Source organism: Ooceraea biroi, chromosome 3 (assembly GCF_003672135.1).
Source record: "Ooceraea biroi isolate clonal line C1 chromosome 3, Obir_v5.4, whole genome shotgun sequence".
In the NCBI taxonomy this organism is placed as follows: Eukaryota; Metazoa; Arthropoda; class Insecta; order Hymenoptera; family Formicidae; genus Ooceraea; species Ooceraea biroi.
The window spans coordinates 2846022-2869727 of NC_039508.1; the positions used below are offsets into that span (position 1 = coordinate 2846022).

The 23706-nt window shown below is 42.8% G+C and overlaps 1 protein-coding gene across 2 annotated transcripts in view; it reads left to right on the top strand.

The window, feature by feature from the left end:
* LOC105281361 (carbonic anhydrase-related protein 10) overlaps window positions 1-23706 on the top strand; it is a 131717-nt gene that overhangs the window by 67022 nt on the left and 40989 nt on the right. For both annotated transcript variants that reach the window (XM_011342511.3, XM_011342512.3), the window contains exon 3: window positions 20795-20931. In XM_011342511.3, the coding sequence (XP_011340813.1) occupies window positions 20795-20931 (137 nt within the window). The remainder of the gene's footprint in view (window positions 1-20794; window positions 20932-23706) is intronic.

Sequence of the window (23706 nt, forward strand, 5' to 3'; positions counted from 1 at the left end):
GTCACTTGTTCATTGATACGTCCGATATTATTTAGCGGTGCCCGTTAATAATAGCGAGATTTATACGACAGATATGGGAAGTTTGTGCGACTGGTATAACTATGTCGGGTGAACAGCTGTTTAGAAACAGGCTGGTTCGTGGTAACCAAGTCGATCATTCGGTCAATCAAAGTTTCCCCAAAAGCCCAACTATTCGGTCGGCGAGATTACCAGGCGAATACGTGTTTGCTGCAACCAGACGACCACTCGCGTGCGTAAATCCGGATTCGTACTTGTTGTAGCCGAGCATAATCGAAACCGTACCGCGATCCATATGCGAGAAGTCCATTTTCACGCACGCCACTCGACCTCGCAAGTATGTACCGCCTACATAATTTTGAGACGAACGACTGAAGAAACGAAGTCAAGCATTTAACGGATTTTTGCACGCGATCTTTTATGACACTCAGCTTTTATGACATTGACAACCAAGGAAGAAATTATTTTCGACGGATCGTTGGAAATGAAATGCAAGCGTGGAATATCAAACACGATGCGGTTGAATAGTTGAATAAAAGTTTTGGAGCATTCGCTGAATCGAAAAGCGGGTACGGCGAAAATAAAACAACTCAATCACAGCGCGACGTGCGCTCACTTTGAATCAACATCTAAAATGAACGCTCAGCATCGCCGGTACTGAAACGCGTGAATCTTTTTCTCTTTGAAAGATGCAGCGGCAGAAGGGGCGCGATATTCACTCCTGAGATGGAAACGACGCGCGCTAGCCAGATAAAAGTAGTGTACCTTCATTTGTAAAGTGACATTAGGTCGCATCGCAGCTGCACTCTCGTGCTATTTTGATATTTCACAAGACGAAGTAAACTTCGCGTAAAAAGATGAAGTAAGATGGGCGGAGACTCTGAAATTCTTCGTGAAACTTGATAGCAAGGCGCACGGTTATTGTCAACCCTCTCGACGCGTATCCCAAAAGAACCGTTCTCGGCGAAAGAGTAATTTTGATCGGTCAAGAGTGAGTCCCAACAACGAGATTCACTGGGAACGTAATTAATCTCGCGCCTCGCGTGAATATTATTTCGGATCGCAAGATGCGATGGTTCAAAGCTCGTCGTTAATGCAAGTGTAAAATGAATCGCGCTCTTCGACGGCGTACGAACGTAACGGCGTCGTAAAAATTCTCGCCGGCGAAGATTTATGCCAGTCTGTTTGACCCACTCTCTACCACCCCGTACAAAATGATGCATTGATCTTCCCCATGACGCGCGCGCGCGATGTGTCGGCCCGTGGCGTTTGCGTCAGGGGGTCAACGAAATTTTCAGCGTGATTTATGATCAATGGACCGGGGTTGGGCCCGCGGGATAAGGTGCGAATTAGAGCGACATTTTGTGTACGGCAAATACGGGTCACAGGTCAACCTACATGCATAAATCTACGCATCTCGTTCCCGTGTTCCCTCGCGGATATTTCTCGCTTTTCGTCTCTGCTCACACGATAAACGCGAGCGTGAAATGCACCATGTTTGTACGCGAAATTATTAGAAACTGCAGCGAGGCTTTGCTCCTTTTTCCGAAATTCGTGCGGTACACCGAGCGACAATTTCAGAAAATTTTTAAAATCGGTTTGTGGTTGACGCACTTCACGTGTGTAAGAACACTAATGAAATCCTGCGGTTCGTGACGATCGCGTATGCTCATGGGACTGCCTGGAGATGGAATTTCTCGGAATTTCACTAATCTGTGAAATGTCATGGAATTTGACCACGTGGTCATGCCACACGTGTCCGATATCTGGTCGACTGGCTCCTGAAGCCGGGGGTTGGTTAGTGCATATAAGCTTTCGGCATCCAGAACGCCAAGGCTCCAATGAAAGCGTTAATCTACCATTTAAATCTATGTAACTTTCAATTATTCAAATTAATGTAACCCGGTTCATTCTATATATAAAAGCTCTTTCTCAGTTTTATATTCCGAACAATTGTAATCTTTATCTCTCGCTATAAGAAACCAAATTTTAAGAACTTTTTGACGTTTCTTCGCGAATTAAAGTAATTAATTATCAGTTATATTCACAAAAACGCAATCGGCGACACGTATTGTGTGCACGTTATATCCCCTCTCGCACGCTCGACTTTACGACCATGCAGTTCCCGGCGCGGATTAAAATCGTCGTCGCTGTCGCTCGTGCGAATTCCGGCGCGAGAAATCAAGTCTCTCGGATAATTAACAAGCCGAATCGAAAACTTCTAATAGCTTCCCATCTCCGGCTGTACTCCGCGGGATTAACGAAACGCATGCAGAAACTTCGTGCGCGCAGTGCCGCCGGTCGGCGCCCGTTGTACACTCTGTCGTGCTCAAGTTTGCACGAAGATTACGAATGTAAGCGCGAGTATCGGCGCGAAATTCTTGCACGGCTGCGTTTAGGTCCGATAGAATCGAACAGTTCCGACGTCGCACAGTTCGTAGTCGCACAGACGTGTTTAAATCAAATTTCATCGTGCACCCTCGGTGAACACAGCGCAGCGACAAGGTACAAGAAGTCTCGAGAATTTCCGGAATAAGTGAAAACGTACACGACTAGTCAGACGAGTGGCGCTCTTTTATCGCGCAGTACTTTGGCACAATAATCATAATTACAGCCCGGTTGAAGAAATTTTCTGGAAAATGTTTCTGGAATTGAGGGAACAGAAATGGTCTCGAAATGATGATGATATTGCTCGTGTATCGGAGCTTTCGCGCCCTAGAAAAGATATGGCCGCTGATCGTTTAATCAAGAATCAATAATCGCGGCGACGATATAATCGGAATGATATGACGTTAATGGCGAAATGTGAGAATTCGTAATGATTTATATTGTTCGTATGCACAGCGTGCTCCGACCTCAATCACGTAATAGGAATCAATTATACAGATGCGTCGTGTATCGGGATTTTGTTCGAGCCGGTCAACGTTCCGATGTCACGAAGGATTTGAGCGTGCGATAATTTGGATTATTAAACGGCGACCATTGCGGTCAGTGGAACGGGAAGAAAATAACAGCGGCGCAAAAATAGCATTCTTGTTATGCTATTTCCTGTATCTCACGTGCGCCGTTGATCCTGGCTGCGAAATGGAACAGATCGCATAATGCGACGCCGAATGAATATTCTAGTCGAGGCTCGATGGGATACGATGAACCGAGCGACGATCGATGACGCACAAAATACGATTCTGCATGCGGTTCTTTCGTCAATTTCCGCGAGAATCCACGGGTGGTTTAATCCTTTCTGTATATTTCCCCTGCGCGCGTGCGGTCGTGCGCAAATCGCGCGGGGAAGAAGAATTGAAGAAGCGGAATAAACATGCAAATGCCGGTCACTGTCCATCTTTATCACTTCGCTGAATGCGGATGCAGTTTGCGAGTCGACGGAAAAAGAAACGCGCGAGGGAAACGCAGAAACGCGAGCGGTGGGAATTCTCTTTTCTTTCGCGTTGCGCGAACATTGTCTCCGAAAGATCCATCGTCACGAGCGGAAGGAAAATTGGACCTCCACCGTAGTAGAATGATAAAACAATTTAACTCCAGACCATTTTGAGTCCATACTTTTAGAAAATGGACAGCTGTCCTCTTTATGGTGTTACTCGACACGTGGATTTTTCTATGACGGTCCGGGAAAGAAAACTCAGTTAACGATCCTTTCAAATCGATACGATTAGGAGCGCGCTGTCGGGGTGGCTCAAAGTAAATTTGTCACACTGAGCTGGTGCACGTATTTTCTAGGGGGGGCCAGATTGCGGTCTAGTGGAGGATAACACGAGGATAAAGCCGACGTATGCGCTATCAATCACGTTGCCGTTGGCTGCCGTTGTTACATCACTCTTCGCGATGAGTAGTCACTCGCGGGCGACACAATCGTGTCGTTATCGCGTTACACACTGCCGTCGTGATTTACGCGTGATATCGCATCTTGACAAGTTTTTGCAAAACAAGTCTGCTCACCCGTAACGGCTGCAAAATGTGTCGCTGATCTCCTTGCATTTTATCTACAGTCTCTTCAACAAACTTTAAAATAGCACAACTGGTACCTAACAAATAGTAGATATTGGAACCTCCGGCGTTTTTACGGAATATTAAATTGGTGTACAAAATTTGACGTTATCATCTCCGATTTTGCTGCCAAATTATTGTTAGAATATTTCCAAAAACGTAATTTCATTTGCGACTTTATTTGACAAGTAGGGCGAACATCCTGCATAAGTTTATACTGCTGGAGAGTGTATGATTAAACGACAAAGTTTTATCGTTCCTGCTTTTGCGTCTTATTATGCATTCATCTAGCTTTAGCAACCGCGAAGCGAGTATACGGAAGACCAAAGGGAGGTATCAGCGAACGTAACGTTCATCACACGGCGATGCTGGCGATAAAAACGGACGCCGCCGGTGCGCTTTAATTAGCACTCTCGGTTAACGTTTGGTCCCCGCGACAACCTCCCCGCTGAATCCGCGGGCGAACGCAAAGCCACCGGAAGGTCTTTCTGGGTTTCGACTTTTTGTCGACGAGCGGCCGGGAATTACCGTGGAAAAATATTCCTCGCTCGCGCGCGCAAGTAGACGGCTCGGCTTGGGGAAGAAGCGGAGAGGAGAATGACGAAAGATAGCTGGGGTGAAAGAGCGAAGGCCGGGCGAGGGAGATAGCGAGAGGGATGCAGGAGAGGTGTGGCAGAAGGGCCGCGCGCGCGGAGATTAAACGAAATTATTTAAATGCCGTAATTTAACATCCTGACTACCGCGCGCGGCCGGACGCCGCTGCTTCGCAGGTGTTGAACATGCATGTATGCATAGAATATGTTTCCGGAAAACCGAGTCCGCTGTACCGGTCCGGTCGTTCTATCCGTCGGCCGGCTGGCTGGTTGGCCGGCTGGCTTGGAGAGTGCGTGCATACATTACTGCAATGACGTGTACCTGGACCAGACAGCGGAAGAGAGAGAGAGAGAGAGAGAGAGAGAGAGAGAGAGAGAGAGAGGCATGGATTTCAAACAAGCAGGCCTTCGCGCTCTCGCACTTTCGTTATGCGGTCCATGCCTGTTTATCGGACGGGGTCGCGTCTATATCACGACGTTCCACCCTCACCCTCTCTGTACGTGTACGGGGAGTTCTAATTAAACGGGAAATTAACTGCGTTCGCTTTCACTTCGCTGCCGAGGTTTCCTGAGATTCAACCGCGATCGCCGTGTTCTTTCGATGAAATTTTATTCCGTCGTTGTTCTCCGTGCAACGGTACTCGTAGTACGGGTACCGTAAAACTTTTAACGCGGCTAACGCTCGATGCGTCCTACACCGCCGGCCTTATTTAGCCCCTAAAGGGCGAGTGTTCTTTTCGCTTCTCTGCGCGCGGCTGGCATCGCGCCAGTGAACGCTCGCGGTTGAATTGGAGTCGATTGAAATCAAAACGCGTTAGCGCCTGCAGCCGAATGGCCGTTTCGATGCTCTCCGTTTGAATTCTTTGGCTGTGTAAAACTTGGAACCTCGCCGCGACTGTAAAACAAAATGGTAAAAGCAACTGCGACAGCCCAACCTCGGAAACCGTAATAAAGTATAGTTTACGCGAGCGTAAAGACACTGTAACGCTTGCAATCCAATGCCAATTCTGAGATATGAGATTTATATATGTTTTTTACAACTTTACAAAACACCGTGCTATTTAAGCCGATCGCACGATCGATTCTATCGATACTTGTCGATTCAAATTTGCACGTAAACCGGACAGAAAGATCGCGCGAGTAATTATGTGATTGATTTTGTAACTGACGTGGATAGAAGCATGTTGTAAAATCACCTTCATATTGAGACATTATCACTATTACCGCGAAATCTTTCTCAGATTGCAATGACACATGTGCGTGACATTAGGTTGTCAATCTTCCCGAGTAACGCGAATGTACAAGTATGTCCGTATAACACAAATCATGTATCTTGATAATAGAAATTTATAGAATTTATTCTCCCGCGATTAAGATTATTTTAATTAATTAATTATGCCAACTGTGATAAACATTTAAACTGTCCAGTAAGTTCATGATGAGTAACGGTTTTAATAATTTGGATAGAGAAATGATTTCATCAACTATTTATAGACATATTAAACGAAAATGAAAAACATATATTATAATTAAATATATTATAATCATTTATATATTATAATATAAGAAAATACAAAATTAACATCATCAGGGGCTTGCGCTAGAAATTAGCTGAATAGTCGAGATGTCAATTAAACACCTACGAGAAATTTCGGTGAAAATTTATATGCTGTGCAAAATCGAAAACCAGTGACACATTGCGAGTATTCTATATCATTCAGAAAAACGTGATAAGTGTCTTTATGTGCACTTACATCCGGCAAGCCGAAAGCAATAACAGCGTCAGGGGAATTACACTCTCGTAGAAAAACGAACGGTCACGCGACAGGTGTTGTACCACTGATTGCCAAGTTCTCCCCGTTCGTGCAACAGTACGGATATTCAAATGAAGCCTCTGGTTATCGCGCTTTTCAAGAAATGATTTGCGCTATCACTGATACAAGCAATAAAATTATTAGTTGCGGTAAAAGAAATTTTGTCCACGCGAATCGATTGTTTTCTGAGGATCTTGTACCTTTTTTGCTTTTAAGCCGACGATATTTGCCAGTTGTAACTGAATATCTCTTCGCTGCGCGCTTTGCAATCACACGCATAAATCCAACGTGCATACGCGATCGTAAATTGTAAACCGTGCAGGAAACTAGTCGATATCGGCAAGTAATAAATAAATATGTCCTAGTGGCACAGATGCAAACTAATAAATCCGCGACATGTCTCCAAGTTAACCGGCGAAATTTCGATCGATCGCGCGCGCGAGCGTCGTAATGAAGCCGTCGTCGTCGTCCTCGCCGCCGCCGCCGTCGTCGTCTGACGAAGATACAAAACAGGCAGCTGCGTTATTCACACGATGCTCCAACGTGAAGGCTTCGATTAAACTTATACGAAGAGCGGAGAAGAGCTCGCAGCCTTACTCTCGTCTACCTGTAAACGCGAATTAGCCGGCTAATCTCGGAGAAACGGAGAAACGAGAACTTCGATCCTGCGAGCGTCAATCCAAGTTCCCTTACAAAGTCAATCGCGAATAAAGTGCTCCTTCTTCCCAGAATTATCAGCTGAATTGTAATTAACATCTTCCCTTGGAAACATTAAGAAAACAGTTTAGTCATGAAAGATGCAGTAAAAATGTAACAGTTTTAACATACCCGCCGTTTCGGAATCAACATTTCACAAATGTTTTCTAGAAAGAGAAACTCGCACAATTATGACTTTGTAAAGTCTACACTTACGTTACATTTGCGAGGAATCGCGCCACGGGAAAGCGAGGCCGTTTCTCACCTCCGTATCGCACACACATTACGCGACACGTTCAGGTTCAGGTTCGAACGCATTACCGGGATGCTATAGGAGCAATTGCCTTAGTTAATTAACGAATTTACAACTGCGACAGCGACCGTGTGCGGGAAATCGGTATGTTCTATATGCGTTGGCGGTGGCGGCGGCGCAAATGCAAGTCTCGCGATATCGTTATCGGCAGCGTGTGCTACGTGTTAAGCTTCGATGGTGGAGGCCCGTTTGTTCGTTGCACCCCGGCGTCGCGAAATACGATACACGAACGATACGAATGCTACTAATTGTATTCGTTCCATCCCCCCCATGCACCCGCGTGGATGCATCCTTTTATTTTTATTCCGGGTAGAGATCCGTCTCTCGTGTCGTTGACACGCGAAACGCAAACGGAATTGTTACCTACCCTTCCCCCTGTCAATGCGAATACTATACGCCGGGTTTATATTTACGCGGCGCTTTTGCCGCGTTGATTAGCGTAAATATGGATGCCGGTTCCCACAAATTTTCGCGCGCGCGATGACAAATTAGTTGCAACTGTAAATGTCATTATATTCGTAACGGCGAAAATGGCAATTCATTTTGTTTCGCCGCGGAACTGCACCACTGCAGATGTATCGGAGTTCATTTGCAAGCTCGATACGCAAATTACAGTTTATATTGGTTGCAAGAATAATTCTATTACTCGCGCACACCGCATATTTTTGGGCTACAAACCTTTGTGGAGAACGATAATTTTTATTCTTCTTCATTGTAAATATTTCCCTATGACATATTATATAAATTAAAAAAAGTTATTTAGATATTATCGAGAAATAATATTTTTAATGTTTTCCTTCTTGAAATATTAAGATTAATAATATAATGCGTGAATGTATGTCACACTGAATGAATTGCATTGTCAGATTTTTTCATAAACATGACGAGGTATTCATTACCCTAATTAACCGACAAATTCTATCGCGGAACGCTCTCGTTAAGATTTCGTAACTAATTTGATTTTTTCGGAGGAATTAATCGTAATGGTAGGTTGCGTGGCCGCGAAAGCTGATGAAATTTTCAAGCCCCCCGAACACCTGCCCGTAGCAGTTGTGTGCCGATGAGGGAAACTCGCACCCACTATTTTAGCTCGATGCATTTTGGATAAGCTCGTAGTCTCCCTGGACTACGAGTGGTCCATTAGCTTAAGTGAAACATAAATGAGTTCCGACTTAAAAAATATTGGGAAGACAATTACAATTAAAAATATATTCTGTGCTTATTTCGTATAAAATAGAGCATGCGAATAGATGTTGTCGCGGTATTTGCAGGCAGTCGATATTTATTTAATAAGTCAATATTTACACAAGTTGGCGAGAAAGAGTAACACATAACGGAGTAACGACGTTCCCTATTTATTTGCCCGATCGCAACTTAATAATTTGCTCGGAGCTTTTAGCTTTTATTTCACTTCAGATCATCTATTTTGTAGGATTCGCGGGCACTCGTCATTCGAGTAAACTATTTCCGTACGATATAACGGCAAGCAAGCGAGTTAAATTGCGCCTGCAAAGTGACGTGGACATCGAACGGCCGGTATGCCTACGTGCGGTAGCTTTTAAAATCAATAACGCGGCTTTTTTTATTAATATCTCGTCAGGCGCGACAAAATATTTTACGCGGATATTTCGAATACTTTAATCGCGACCGGGATTTACGCGCCGTAAATTTCGCGAACGATGTAAAATTTAATTCATTTGCCCCGTGTCCAGTGCATTTTTCATTCTCCAGACTAAACTTGTTTTCCCACCATCCCCACGGGTCTTCCTCCCCTTCTCACCCACCGGCAGACATTAAACCGGCTGCCATTACGATGAAACGCCAAATATCGGACATACACGCGCGAGGTATTATAATATGAGATAATACGCCGGTGTTACATGGAAATTAAATGTAATTGTTACGTGGACTGCTCGGTGTATGTGTGTGTGCGTGTGAATGTATAGCTAATGCATACGTGTGATGACACGCGCGCGAATACGCCGTTTGTGCTGAACGTGACGTTAAAGCGGCATTACATTACGCGGCATTACATCCGCTCTGCGTTATCACCCGTGAATCCTTCTGAGCCCTTTTAACGAGCAAAGTTGAGAACGCGAAACGCTTTACCCTCCTGCAAAAAGTACGCGATGTGTGCGCGCGCGAACGTTAACGCTAAGCGCGCGGACGTTATGCATCGACAATTAACTTTCCTGATCTCGCGCCGTTAACCTCGCGGCGCATTTAGCGACGGAACCCAGTTATCAGGGCGAAAGCGTTTCTTTACGTCGCACACGTGTCGTTTATTATCCGAGCGAAATCACGAAAGCAGTCGGTGTTTAGTCGGCCGATTTCGTACAAGTTATATACTGCTTGTAAACACGCAATATCCGGTTCTAATGGATTTAACGTTCCTCGGATTAGAGCGCCGTTATACTTTGTAGTTACACTCTCCGTTACTGCAGAACGATATAAGAATCGAGACTTATCGATCTTTCTTATATTAGACATAGCTAGAACAGGAAACAAATACTTGGAAGCTTTTGGGCATCATAATATTTTCATAATCTTCATGCAAAGAAGAAGCTATTAAAGATGTACATTTGATTGACATCTTTAAGCATTCAATTGTTTTGGACTAAGCATTCTTTAGATTTTCACAAAATAGAAACGAAACTGTTTGAGTGACGAAAAGCGGAAGAAATCGCTTAGACACGAGGGACTCGTTGTCAAAACTGACATTTCAGAACGAAGACAGCGGGGTGCGAAATTCTAAGCCGAGCAGAGCCGAAAAGAGCAACAAAGAAAGCGCGAGAGGGACCAACGAAAGGTAGCGGATGAAAAGCAGTCGTAACAGTCCGCTGACGTGTCCCGACGTCGTTAACTTCGACCGTGATATCTCTTCGTGATCCGCCACTTTTCAATGTCGGCGTACCCCCCCATCAATCCGCGACTTCACGCACTTCGTGCGCATCCCTTCGGCTACAAATTTGCCTGCGGCACGCCACCATCCTGCCGCTACGTGTGCGTGGAAAAATTCTTCCTGGCACCGCCTGGCTTTCGAAAAATATTTGATCCTTCCGGTTTCTCCGTTGCGAAGATACACATCTCTTGGTCTCTCTCTAGTCATCGACGACCTACGATTTTAGGGGTTGAGCGACGGAATTAGAGGTGGAGAAGAGAGTTATGTATATATGAGATAGCCTAGTTCTCTTTTTTTTTTTATCTAAAGGTCTTCAAATATTTTCCTCAGCGTCTTCGATGTATCTGTAAGCCATTCACCCCATCGCGGACTGGAAAACCGTTAAAGCGATGTCCGCTAGAATTAAATCAGGAAAAACGCTGTCTTGTATGATATAAAACCTTCTAGATCTTCGACCACGTTTATCACTGCGGAGGTATCGGGATGTCTCGACACTTTTATTAAGAGCAGATTTATTTCGAGCTAATCGAAGAATCTGCACATCGCCGATCTGGGACAGTCTCTGTGTCAGCAGGAAGAAAGGGCGAAGAGCTCCGGTGCACTGAACCCTCCACAGGAACGACTTAGGACGAGAGGGTTGGGGATGACGAGCCGGCGGAGCGCGAAGTCCAATTAAGATGTTTTTCAACGGTCGGGCTTTAGTTCGCAGACATTGGCGTATCTAGGCGCCGCGACGCCTCGGCCTACCGCGAGAGGACTGAATTCATATGCATACATGAATACATTTCGCTGTTCCCCAATCAACCTATCCGTGCTCGCCCCGCCAGCTGCGTAGCTATTGTCCACGGGCTGCAGCACAGGATGGCCAAGGCATTTTTTGGGACATGGAATATATATCCACATGCTAATGAACAGCCGCTCTGTCTCTGCATTTCGCACCTCTTTCTCCGATTATGCTCGTTAGAATCCTGAATAAGACGAGACATGATTATGGATATTATAATCTGATTAACAGAATCTGCATGTGCGTATTAGTGTTCCTTAGTGGTCATACAATTACTTTTCTAGTATCGATTATAAGGAAATTGGCACGGCAGAGAATTTAACAGACTCTCTTTAATGTGTGCTTACTAATATTATTATTTAATATCTATTTTTAAAAACAAACTGTTGCTTGCCTTTAAATAATAATTTTATTATAATTGAAGAATATTTTAAATAGAATTGCAGACAGTGGTCGCTAATAACCAAGTAGTTGAAGCGACCTAAAATAAACTTAATAAAAAAAAATTGCAGACTTTATTTTAAGTAAAAAGATTTATTCTAATTTGATATCAGAACAAACTGTGAGTTTGTAAAAATACATTTGCGAAAATTACAGTTTTTCTCTCTCTGCTTTATTCCATATACATTTCTAATATTATAATTTAAAAAATAGAAGTCGCCAGGAATTTGGCGAAACTGCGGTTTTGTTTTTTATTTAACTTCGTGGAAATCCGATAAGAAAAACTGATTTGTCAAATCTTTTTTTACCCGATATGAAACCGATTAGGAAAAACCACATCGTTTGTGACCAATTTTATTCAGCAAAAATATAAAATCATAATAGCTTAAAGAATAATTTTATTTTCAATTTATTTATTAAGTTGTATCTGTTGCAATGTGTCTTTGATACCATACCGTTACTCAGGAAGTGATTCAATTCGATTTGTAAGGGACGTGACACCGCGACGACATTGATTAATTATACAACAGCAATTAATTTGGAAGTGATGCGACAGCTTTAACGACGTCGAAGCCGGGGCGAGCACCCCTGAGATGATGTCATAATCCTCGGACAATAAGTCGTGAATTCTTAATATTTGATCTCTCTACAGTTCCATCCGTCATTAATCACGATGGATAGAAATACCGTTTTAAAGAGTATGACAATCGACTTTTGTATATACGTAGAGCAATACAGTTATTTCAAGTAACATCTATTTCGTTCCTATGACATATCGTTGTCGTTTTGTTGTACAAGGATAGAATTCCACAATACAATCATTTAATGGATCTTATTCCGAGATTTCAATGTTTTATCGACTTTCCAAAAATATTAGTGCAATCGAGATTTATTTTTATCAGAAACGTATCTAGAAACCACTTTGTTCTAACGGATCGCAGCGGCCGTGTGAATGCCCTCTTATCTTTCGTGGGAAAAAATCGCAGGAAGTGGGTCAAAGGTTGCGCCCAGCAGGAAGAATAAGGGACTAATTCTTTTCGTCTTTTATACAAACTTCTGATACTGATCCTAGGGGATACCTAAACGTGAATAAATCTCGCTCCAGTATTTCGTTGTATAACCTGAAAAACTTTTCAAATCGATAAAAATTTTATAATTAAAACTAAAATTTCCTTTTTCAATTTTATGTACGTATACATTTAATAAATATCCAAACGTTTGGAATTAAGGCTCTATATAACTACGAATATGAACCTATTATTTTACGAGAAATAAAATTTCTCTCTCATATATCTTTATTAGATTATTCTATATATATATGATAATAGTTAAGGCCCTCTAATTTTCCCAACATATTTTTTCTAATTAATTTAATCCTCTCTGATGTATATTAATTTTTGCGAGATAATTAAATCGCTGCTGCTTTTAAAAAAGTCTTTTCTACATCATAACCGTTTGAACAAACTGTTCTCCAATTCTGTAATAAAATTTTTAGTATAATTTTTAGTAATAATAATATTGCTAATAATTCTTGTTACTCCTTTTTTCGACAATTGCCGTTATGATACGGGTGAGTTAACGATCTCGAGGAGCATCCGGCGGCTGTAAAGAAAATAAAATAGTGTTAAGCGTGCTTCCAGGACTTGTACAACTTATGAAGGACCTCCGTCGCCATTATATTCCTTACACCGACGAGCTTTGCCGCTTTCGTGGCAAGACTCGTCGATGCCCGCTGGTCGGTCGCGACACTCTTCATGTTCTCACAGGAGTCGATAAATCTTCCTCTCGTTCGATGGAAACGAGAGTTTCCCGAAGAGAATCGAGAACCCAGCCAGCCAGCACTCCACGATATATTTTTTACAGTGTGCTGGAAGAATTTTCACTGTTTCCGCCGTGCACGCTGTGCTCTTTTTCACTTTGCCGCGGTAGTGTAAGCATCGACGAGTCAGATTGAAAACCCATGTTACGCCCGCGACTTAACGGAATTCTTACGTAAACTTCTCGCTGGAGTCAATCGGCTCGTTTATTTGGCCCGAGTTTACCGCGGCTTTCTGCTAGATCGCCAAATCGTGTCCGTGGAAACCGCGTCGTTTTTCACGACAATGCCGACTTAAACGTCGCAAGAGAGATCTCCACTGCGCTGCATGATCTTAGATAAAAAATGTGACAATGTTAAAGCACGTAAAAGCACGCGGAAGAAAAATAATATAATATACCAAATGGAATTTTTCCCGTTGTATCACAATGCACTAAATCAAGCCAGTAATTCTACGTCAAATATCAAAGATATTCAAAGATGACTCATTCACCTGATTCTTATATTTTCATATCTCGTGTTTCTGCATTCATATTTCATTAACTTTCTTATGTTAGTGAATTAATTAGGAAGAGGTACAGGCAGAAGCTTATGAGATTCGCTTTTCTCGCCCGTTTTCTCTTTCTAACTTTCATTGCAATTTTAATTAAGTAAATGAAATTATATAAATTATATTAATAACCGAATCGAATTAGGAAATAACGCTTGTCTTTATTGCAGGAAAGTGTTACCGTTCTGACATATAAATAATCTCGTGTCAAGAAGCGCAAATTTTGTCGTTTTTACAATTGCAGAGATTTAAGCATGGGAGGATAGAGTTTATCAACGATCATAGGGTTCAAAAAATTCTGCTCTCCACTGATAATCTTTTAAATAGAGAAAGTAAGTACTCTCACGTACAACATGAGTTAAAACGAAGCGGCATTCAAGCCACGTTTCGGAAGTGGAAGTGCAAACGCACACATCTATTTTTAAATCAAAATCGCATTTATCAGAATGGTTCACTGTATATTCAGTAGCGGACGGGGGTCTTTGCTAACGCGTAAATATATATGCTAATGAATACCATGCAAATAACCGCTCTCTCTACTTTCCCTCAACTTTTCTCTCTCTCCCCCTCTTCTTCGGGGCGTACCATTGACACAGTTTTTACAAGCATTTGGTTTTCAGATCTTATGCGCTGTATCGGCCATTGTTACGCCCCCGTGTTGTACTAAGCGGGACGCGAGCGAGTTTGCACGTCACGATTTTTCGTGAAATTTAAATGTCGCAATGAAACGCAGGGCTCTTTGCCGCCTCGTTTACGTTCGCTACGCGAGTTTTACAATGTTGCGAGAGTCCGCTATTCGAAAATTGCTTCACACAATTTTCCATAATACGATTTGCACCACGGAACAGAAAGCGCGTGTTGCTTTATTTTGTGGTGAGTTAATATACCCCGTTACACAGTAATTGCATGCGCGCGTTAGTTAAGTATATTACTTATCTTGTTTCAAGGTATTTTTATGGTGAAAGTTACGTCATGTCATATTAATTTTTCAAGGCTAAAAGGAAAATCCAACAATCTTTCATGTATATTTCGATTTGACTCAATCTTCTTTTAGAAAAAGTTTATTAAATTCTTGTTTTATTTTCAGTTATTACTTTAGCGATGACTTTCGATTTTATTTGTGATTTTAACTGTAATTTCGTTATACGTGACGTTATAAACACTATCACAAGCTATTAAAAGGTTATTGGAAGGTAAAGCGCATTATATAAAAATGCAAAGATTTTCGATAATTAATCGATACGTTCTTCAGGTTCATTTTAAAGTTGCAGAGCATCAGTTCGTTCATCTTATTATAGATTTATAATATTGAAACTTGTAAGACTTTCTTATCCCTAATTTTTGTTGGAACTCTATTACAATTATTCGATCTCCTCGCGGAAATCATTAAAACGCTGCCCAAAGCCGATCCGATCCCGGCATTTTTCAAGCACTCTAGCCGTCAATTAATTGTTTTTATCGACGAAGCCCATCCCCGTAGGGGCTAATCCGCCCTTGATTAATCCCGCTGCCGTTCTCCAGCAGCGTGCTGCTTCTTATCGGCGGAAATCTGACGGCGAGGGAAGAAGCGACTCGACTCGGCTCGACTCGGTAGAAAAAGAAAATCGAGCCAAGATGGAGCGACGAGCGAAAAGGAGGACAAAAAATTCCCGACAATTATCCCTGGCGCCTGTTAGCCTATAATTAGGTCGGTTAACGAGGATAGAGACGGGCCATCCCCGGCGCGCACCTATTTTTTCTCCCCTGTGGCCGCCCCCTCTCATTAGGAATTATTAGGTACCGGCCGGATGGTGCTCCTGCGGGAGGCGGACAGCTGGATAATTAAAACAGGTGTTTAAGGGCTGAGGCTGCGTGATGACGCTGTAGGAGGGCGGCGGTCCCGTGCTCCGCAGGGTTGGAAAACGCCGCTTAAGCGGGGATCCGGCGGGGTGATGCGGGTTGCCGAGCTCGGTGGCCTCGGTGGATCCGGCGAGACGAGAGAGCGGGGTCGGGACAAGCTACGTTGGCTTCCACACTTAATCACTTTTGCTAATTGCAGAATGATTGCTCCGCGCTTGAAGTTTCAATAATGGGGTTGTTACACCCCCGCCGGGAGCGCCCTCGTAGGCTCCGGTTATACACCAACGGGCCAACGGGGGTGTCTGTGCCTGTTCGTACCCCCTTCATCATTTCTCCGCTACGGGGTTCCGCCTCGCCTCACCGTCGTGCCTTCTCCGCGTGATGAATGCTATAATAGCCTACCTGCCTCCGGGTGATAAGAAAGTAATCATTCCATCTGGCCACCGTTATTTCATTAGTTTCCCTCCCCCGCAGCTTGCTTCGGGAGTGGCCCACCCTTATCTGTTGCACCGGCATCGGCGAGGAACTTCTTAATGCCGACCGAGGGGATAATTATGCAATTACGCGTGAAAGTAAAACCCGATGAAAACGCGACTGAGAAGATCAAGCCACGATAACCGTTTAAGCAAATTACGCTTTTGGAACATCAAATATTAGAGAATACTCATAGCATACGCTGTAATCTTATTTCTCGACTCGACGAATCATTATCGAATCTTCGTGAAGTACAAAAGTATTTATACACATGAGAGAATATTCAATGGAGAGTCGAATCTCGTGAAATCTCGTGTAATATTCGATGAGAGATGTAGTAATCAAATTTCCTCAACAGAGTGATCGATGAGCGATATTATCGCATATTATAGTTCACATCCTGCAAAATGTTTTGCAGATTTTACAATTCAATTGGATAATCTATAATCTATAATCTATAATCTATAATCTCACATGTGTTGTGTGTATGTATGTGAGTGTTCAATTTTATAAAATAATAATATTAATACATTTACATAGTAATTGTTAAAATTATATTCACTTTTCAAATCCATATTTTAAATCGCGAGTTTTCTATACTTGTTATATTCACTTTTTTCGTGTCTGTTCACGATTTGGGTAGATTGTGTATATTTGCGATAAATATAATAAATTATAATCCATTTAATATATCGCTATTTGCTATTAGCTTATCCAAATAAATATCGAGCAGTAATAAATACTCTCTATCTCTCTCTAATTAATTATCTTTCTCCTGTTAGAACGTATTTATTCATTCTCTTCGAAATTATGAAAATAAAAGTAGTATATTGATGGCTTCTTTAGTTTTTCGTAAATAATGTGCAAATTAAATTGTCTTATTAGATACACGAGCGAGATATATTACATACATCTTGTATTAATGAATAAACTTAGCTGTACCGATAAAACACAATACAATTGAATGCGTGTGATCGGCTCTAATTGGATCTCGTGGCTTTAAATTGGTCTGTTCTCGGGCCGGTACAACGTAGCTGTATGTTCGCGAAGAACAATGGGCTTAATTTAATAGAATACGGCCCGCGATGTGGTCAGGTTCGATCGTCCACCGGTACGAATCAATTTAAACGCTGCCCATGTAACTATAATCCAATAGTAGATTACACGTCCGGTACACACACACAGAACGTACGATGCTTTCCGCGAGCTGATAATTCGTTGTCACGAATAATGTATCGCGCCGAACAAAACGTAATAAAACTAATATAATGCATCCCGTACGCGGCGGTATCTCGCGGAATAAATCATCCCTGAAATAATTCGCGCCTGCAACTCCCGAGGCGAGGGTTTTGTTCCTGAGAATGTAACGATTCGCGTCGCGATAAACACTTGCGCGGGTGCTTGAAGTCTAACGATTTCGTTAATAAGTTTGCGAGTTAACACGATGAAATTGTTACGCGACGTGAGACGGCCGCGAAACACGACCGACTTGGAGCATTTTTATCTCTCATGGCGTATGTTCGCCGTGGAACGCGGATTACGCATGACCATTTTATGCTCCCCGAGCACGCTTTTACGTGGAGAAGCGATACAGAATCTAAACTGCAACAAAATACTTCGGGCGTCCTCGCGGTTGCGTGCCCACGCGCGCGTAATCACCAGGGGGTGTTTCGAGGAGGAGGACGATCTTGATCGAATAAGTCGCAGGTCCGTGTAAACGCCGATAAGTAGATACGCACAAAGCTGTATCTCGCGGCTGGGCGCTGCGTGCGATAACGAAGAAATATGACAAAGATTATACGAGGGGGTAAGATCGCGCGTGCGCAACTTGAGAACACGCTACACGACTACCGAATCGAGCGAAATGGAAAAAAAGAGAACGCGTTACACACGTATGCACCGCGTGTGCCGTTTAATAAACTCTCGCGTGGCCGGCGCAATGGCGTGCCATTTCTTCCGACATAAATTCCAACGCCGAGGAAAAAGCGGGAACGCGATGCGTGTGTACGTGTGTGCGCGCGTGTTGCGAAATTGCGGCGGCGGCTTCCCCCTGTGTTAAGAAATCAAGCGTGCAGCTCCTCGAGTACCTTTGCCCTGAATGCGCTCGGAGACTTGCGAGAAGCAAGTACGGGGGTGCGTACGCGCAACGGCTTGACCAGAAGCTAAAAAAACATCACCCCCTTCTCAGGTCGTATCAATCCACGCTGCTGCAGCCAAATGAGATTTATGACGCGAGGGTTGCGGCCACTAACGTTGGAATCAAGGGGAGAAATAAACGCCCAGGGAAACGCGTTACCCCTTTAACAAGCGTTAAGACTAATTTTCATGCACGTTTTCTTGCACAAAACCTTTCTTTGTGCGGAAATGCATTTTGCGACACGGGACGAGGGAAAATCGAGTCACACCGCGCGCTATACCTTGTAGCCGTTTAATTAATGACTTTCATTTGATAAAGTGGATCGCGCGCGTCATGCACAGACAGCTCGCGTGACGGACGGCGAAGGATTAAAAACAATGGACGGTCGAGTGTACATTCCGGCGCGAAAATGCTAATTACAGCCGGGGCTAATTGCGGCGGTATTGCAACCCCGAAGCGTCGACGAGTCGCATGATTGTCGTGGTAGCACGTGTGCGCGCGACGCGATGTGCGTGCGCGAATCCAACGGCCGGAGGGTTGCTCGCCATTGAACCCCGTACGCGCGTTTATCGGAGCCCGTAAGTTTTGATTATGCTCGCGTGCCGGGATGTCATTACGTGTCATCCCTCATACCGTCCGGGTAAATCCTCCACGTTAACACGTGAGCTTGGGACCCACCAGGCGCTCGCACACCTGCTTTATCCGCGCGCGCACACGTACACGGGGTGCTCGAAAACTTGCGACCCCATTTATGCGGCTTTATACTGATTTCCATCTAGTCTGTATAAATTACAGTCATCTTTACAAGAGCGCAGAATTTACTGGAGTAATTATGATGCTGCGCGATAAGTTTAATGGTCGTTATATTAAATTAAGAAAATTCACTCGTTTTATCACATGTGCGGCTCTTGGCTCAGAAACAAACAAGAGAAGATAAATGGATTTTTTGGATTAAACTGATAAGATCTCTCGAAGTTTCACTTAACACTCATTACGTATTCATTAAAAAGCGTGACTGTTAAATTTAAAGGGTGGAGAAATACAATGTTACTCTAGTTATCGCAGAGAGTTTACCGTAATTAATTTGATTAATTAACTGTAACTCGGTCGCAAATAATCCATGACAGTATCCTTTTGTAAGTGAATTAATTAAACTGCCACTAAATGCAAGTCGATATATATGGGACACTGCGTGTACACGGATCATGTGTCTCGGATAACACGAGTATGTTGCATTCTCGCGCGTCCTCACGCTGTCCAGATTCCCACGTTGACATGTCGCCGTGTCGCTTACGTGGGTTGCTTATACGACTAATAATTCATTGCCCGTCTTTGTAATGCGAACCGTCGTTGCCGCGAGAGTCGTCAACGGGAGTTTTGTAGAAAAAGAAGAGATGCAGGAAGCGGCATGAGAAGTTGCACTCAAGGCGGAAACGTTTTCCAGAAAGTCTGTTTGTTATCCCTCGCGAGAGAGACGAGTGGATTACGAGGATGACTTATAGCTTTTGCTAGAGTTGTAGCACACGGAGTGATAAATTGAGCCTTCGGACCAGATGTGAACATAAGTCACGAGTAAGTACGGGATAAAAGCAAAATTTTTCGTTAGCTTGCGCGTATAATTACGTTTAATGTGCGTAGCAGTGTTCTGTCTGCAAACTTCGAACCTTATCCGAATTGGAAGTACGCGATGCAACCTCCTGTTGTGTTTCGCGTGGTCTTGCGAGCTCAGATTCACGACGAAGGATTCGTTAAGCCGGGTTTTCTCGGGATATCGATCCCCGCGCACGACGTGAAGAAAGTTAAATTTCTCAGAGGAGAACGCCGGAAAATGCGCGAACATTGGTCGGTCCCTAGGACGAAAGTATCGGAGAAAGACGGGGGTGAGGGTTACGTCGGTCCCTGGCGTACGAACGGCGAAACGAGTTCAAAATCCCTTTTACCGAGAGAAACTTGACGCGAGCCGGACAAGGGACGGACCGGCCGACAGCGCGACCAGATGGAAAAGTTGAAATTATAAAAATTTCAGATTTCTGAGCGGTTGACACGTGACACGGCGATTCATACTCAAACAGAGAAAATAAGAATCTCGTTTCCTGGGAATTCGCGAGCGGAGAATTCTTTTATGCTTCTTAGACGCAGAGATATGATATAGGTAGAAAATATCTGGATAAAATAATGTATTCGGCATATCTCCTATTAGATATTTTGTTACATTTTTTAAGGAAAGATTAACTAATCTGTGGTATATATATAAACATTGTGCAATTCTCATAATTTTATAATTCCTTGTGTCCTAGAATTTTTCAAAAGTTTTGTAAACTATTCACCAATTCATATTAATTGCTGTTTATCTTCTTTAATATTTTTATGATCAAATCTTCTTTTAACTAACTAAAATGTTGTATCTTGTTACAGGACCTGCGTTCTGGGGCCTGATAAATCCGCAGTGGTCCCTCTGTACCAAAGGCAGGCGGCAAAGTCCCATCAACATCGAACCGGACAAGTTGCTCTTCGATCGTCACTTGAGACCAGTGCACGTCGACAAACACAAAGTAATCTATCCAGTCTTTCGGCTCGCAAAATAGCGCCGTATTTCGCGAGTATCTCTTTCCATCCCTAGGGACGCACAAACGTTCAACGAAATCAGAACTTCGTGAAGGAAGTTAGTGTAAAGTCTCTCGCGTTTGAAAAATCGATCAAGCTTTTCCCGAGAAACGCGTGATCATTCATCAATATTTAATTAAGGATTTACAAAATCGATTATAAAAATTAAAATGCCTCGCGTACTATGTCATTTACTCCATAACATGTTACAATGCTGACAGTAACATGTAGAAAGTGTTGGCGTAATTATCGCGTTAAATGTCGATTGTAGATATCTCGATGAACATTGTTTTTTTTATGTTATTTATAAGGCCTATCTTTCCAACCCCTCAATAAATTTAATGCGATAATAACCTGATACTCTACTTATCGCGTACATTCGAGCATGATGCCGAAAGCAGAGTGCGAGAAGTAAATCCCGAAGTTCAGTCTCGTCCCATGTGCACGTCCACTTCAAATGAAGACGAAAGAGCTGTCTGATGGACGCTCATTAGTCAAACGGAGCACATACTGGGTGTCCCTCAATAAGATGATTAAATTGCTCGGGTTTTTGCCGGAAACTGACGAGGAATGAGAGATATCTCATTGATATTAACGATTTAAAAAGCGCGATCCGCTCATTATGACGTTGATGTATTGTTCACGATAAATACGTTCGATTGTTGATCATTACGTGCAATAAACGATCGCGCGTTGTTACGCGTTTTCCAACCGCGTGTTCTCTTTATCGCAAAATCGTCGATATGTACAAAAAGAGCCCATGCTCTATAATTACACGTCATATTGAAATGAAATTATAACAGTATGATAATTATCTTAATTATTTGAAGCCGACTGCATATTATATTTCGAGTAATATAACTGGTATTGCAGTTGAAAAAGTAAATGCAATAAGCATATGAAATCTCATAATTACACATTATAACTCGATTCATGTACTTTGGATAAATATGTGATTTGATTTAATATTAAATGCAGCAATAGCAATATCCAATTTATAATGTTATAGCTTTTACTGCGATATGCAGTTATTAGAGAATTTTACATTTATAAATTTTCCTTTCGTGAGATGGAACATGTTGTCATTTCGCGCAGCGTATTTGTGCAGTTTAGTTTGTGTAAAATCGCTGCGACTGCAGTTACGCTTTCTTTTCATAATACTTCTTGTAAAAGCTGTGTACAGCAGTTGACTTAAAATCGAAGCGCCATGAACTCGCTAAGAACTTGGGTCGAATGATTAAGACCGACATTTCATTAACAACGGAACTAAGTTAAAATTAGAATGTCGGGGAATGATTCATTTTGTGCGAGACACCTTTCGAAAAGCAAGGATAAAATCAGGTTGGTTACCGTAGAAGTATTCCCAGAGCTGTCGCGTGATAGTAATGGATTTGGAATTCACCGGCGAGAGCTGCTCCACTTTCCCACTGTCCATTTTTCACTGGTCCCGAGTTGCTTGATTCGATAATAAAGCCATTAATTACGGGGCTACCTATTTAACGTTGATTTCTGCTCCATCAGAGAGGATGCCTCGAGGAGCCGCAGGAAACGCTAATTTTCCATTAAGAAAACATTTATTCATCGTTATTGCCTTGAACCCCTCGGCTCGGCGATGGTTGTGACTTTCAATTTTCCAGCAGACTAGACACACCCGAATATCAATATTTCAGAGCAATATAATGTGTAGCAAAATATAGACATAATCGGAATTTTTATTGTTTCAACGTTTTGTGTCGCAGGCAATATATGATATTATTTTCACGACCGTATTCGTTATTTTGAATTTCCACCCATCTGCATGTACAAGTGACTCATGCATGCAGTATGAGCGCATTGAAGAATATATTGAGGGGTCGAAAGCCGTTTATAAATGCATGAACGAAAAGTCTCTGTGAACTTTCGATATAGAAGAAGTATGAACTTTCAATGTAGAATAGAGAAACTTGCAACGCTGCTCGATTTACATCTCCATTTATATTCTCATTGATATCTTTTTGCCTTCGGAACATAACTCTATATAATCCATATTTCAGAGATGATAAAGAAAAAAGTTGCGCAATATATGTATATATCTATAATACGTGTGGAGAACATGAAAACTTAATGGAACTTAATGGAAAAGAAAGATGATAAAGCCATTAACGTAACTTGTGCTTAAAACATTTATATAAATCTATTCGCTTAAGAAGAACGATTTCTGGTGATTCACGAATCACAACACGAAGAATCATTTTATGTTGTCCGATACACAATACATGGAAAAGTAATTTGAAAACGGCTAACATTCTCGCGACGATGGCTTAATAATTTAGCTAACGTTCTAGTTCTTCCATTACGACTCCCATCTTTGGTAATTTATTTAGCTTACCTTTATTTATCATACTGCTGTGTTCAATTTTGTCAACCTTGTGTACTATTTAACGTTCGCACCGAGATATTTCTATCTGGACCGCGAACGGACGTTATATTTAGGCGACTCTCTTTCCTCTCATGTTCCATGCATTCCCTCGATTTTTCACGAAACATGCATCGCGCGCGGTCATGGTCTCGGGGTGGTTATTTCTTAGAAACGCGAACATGAAAAATGCTCGCGCGCCACCGTGACAATGCCACCCTCTCGAATCGCATCGGATGCGGGTTTCGCAGACGGATACGAGACCTCACCGTCGTATTTCGCGACCGTTTTCCGGACAAGACGCTGGCCGAAAACTACTTCGCGCGCG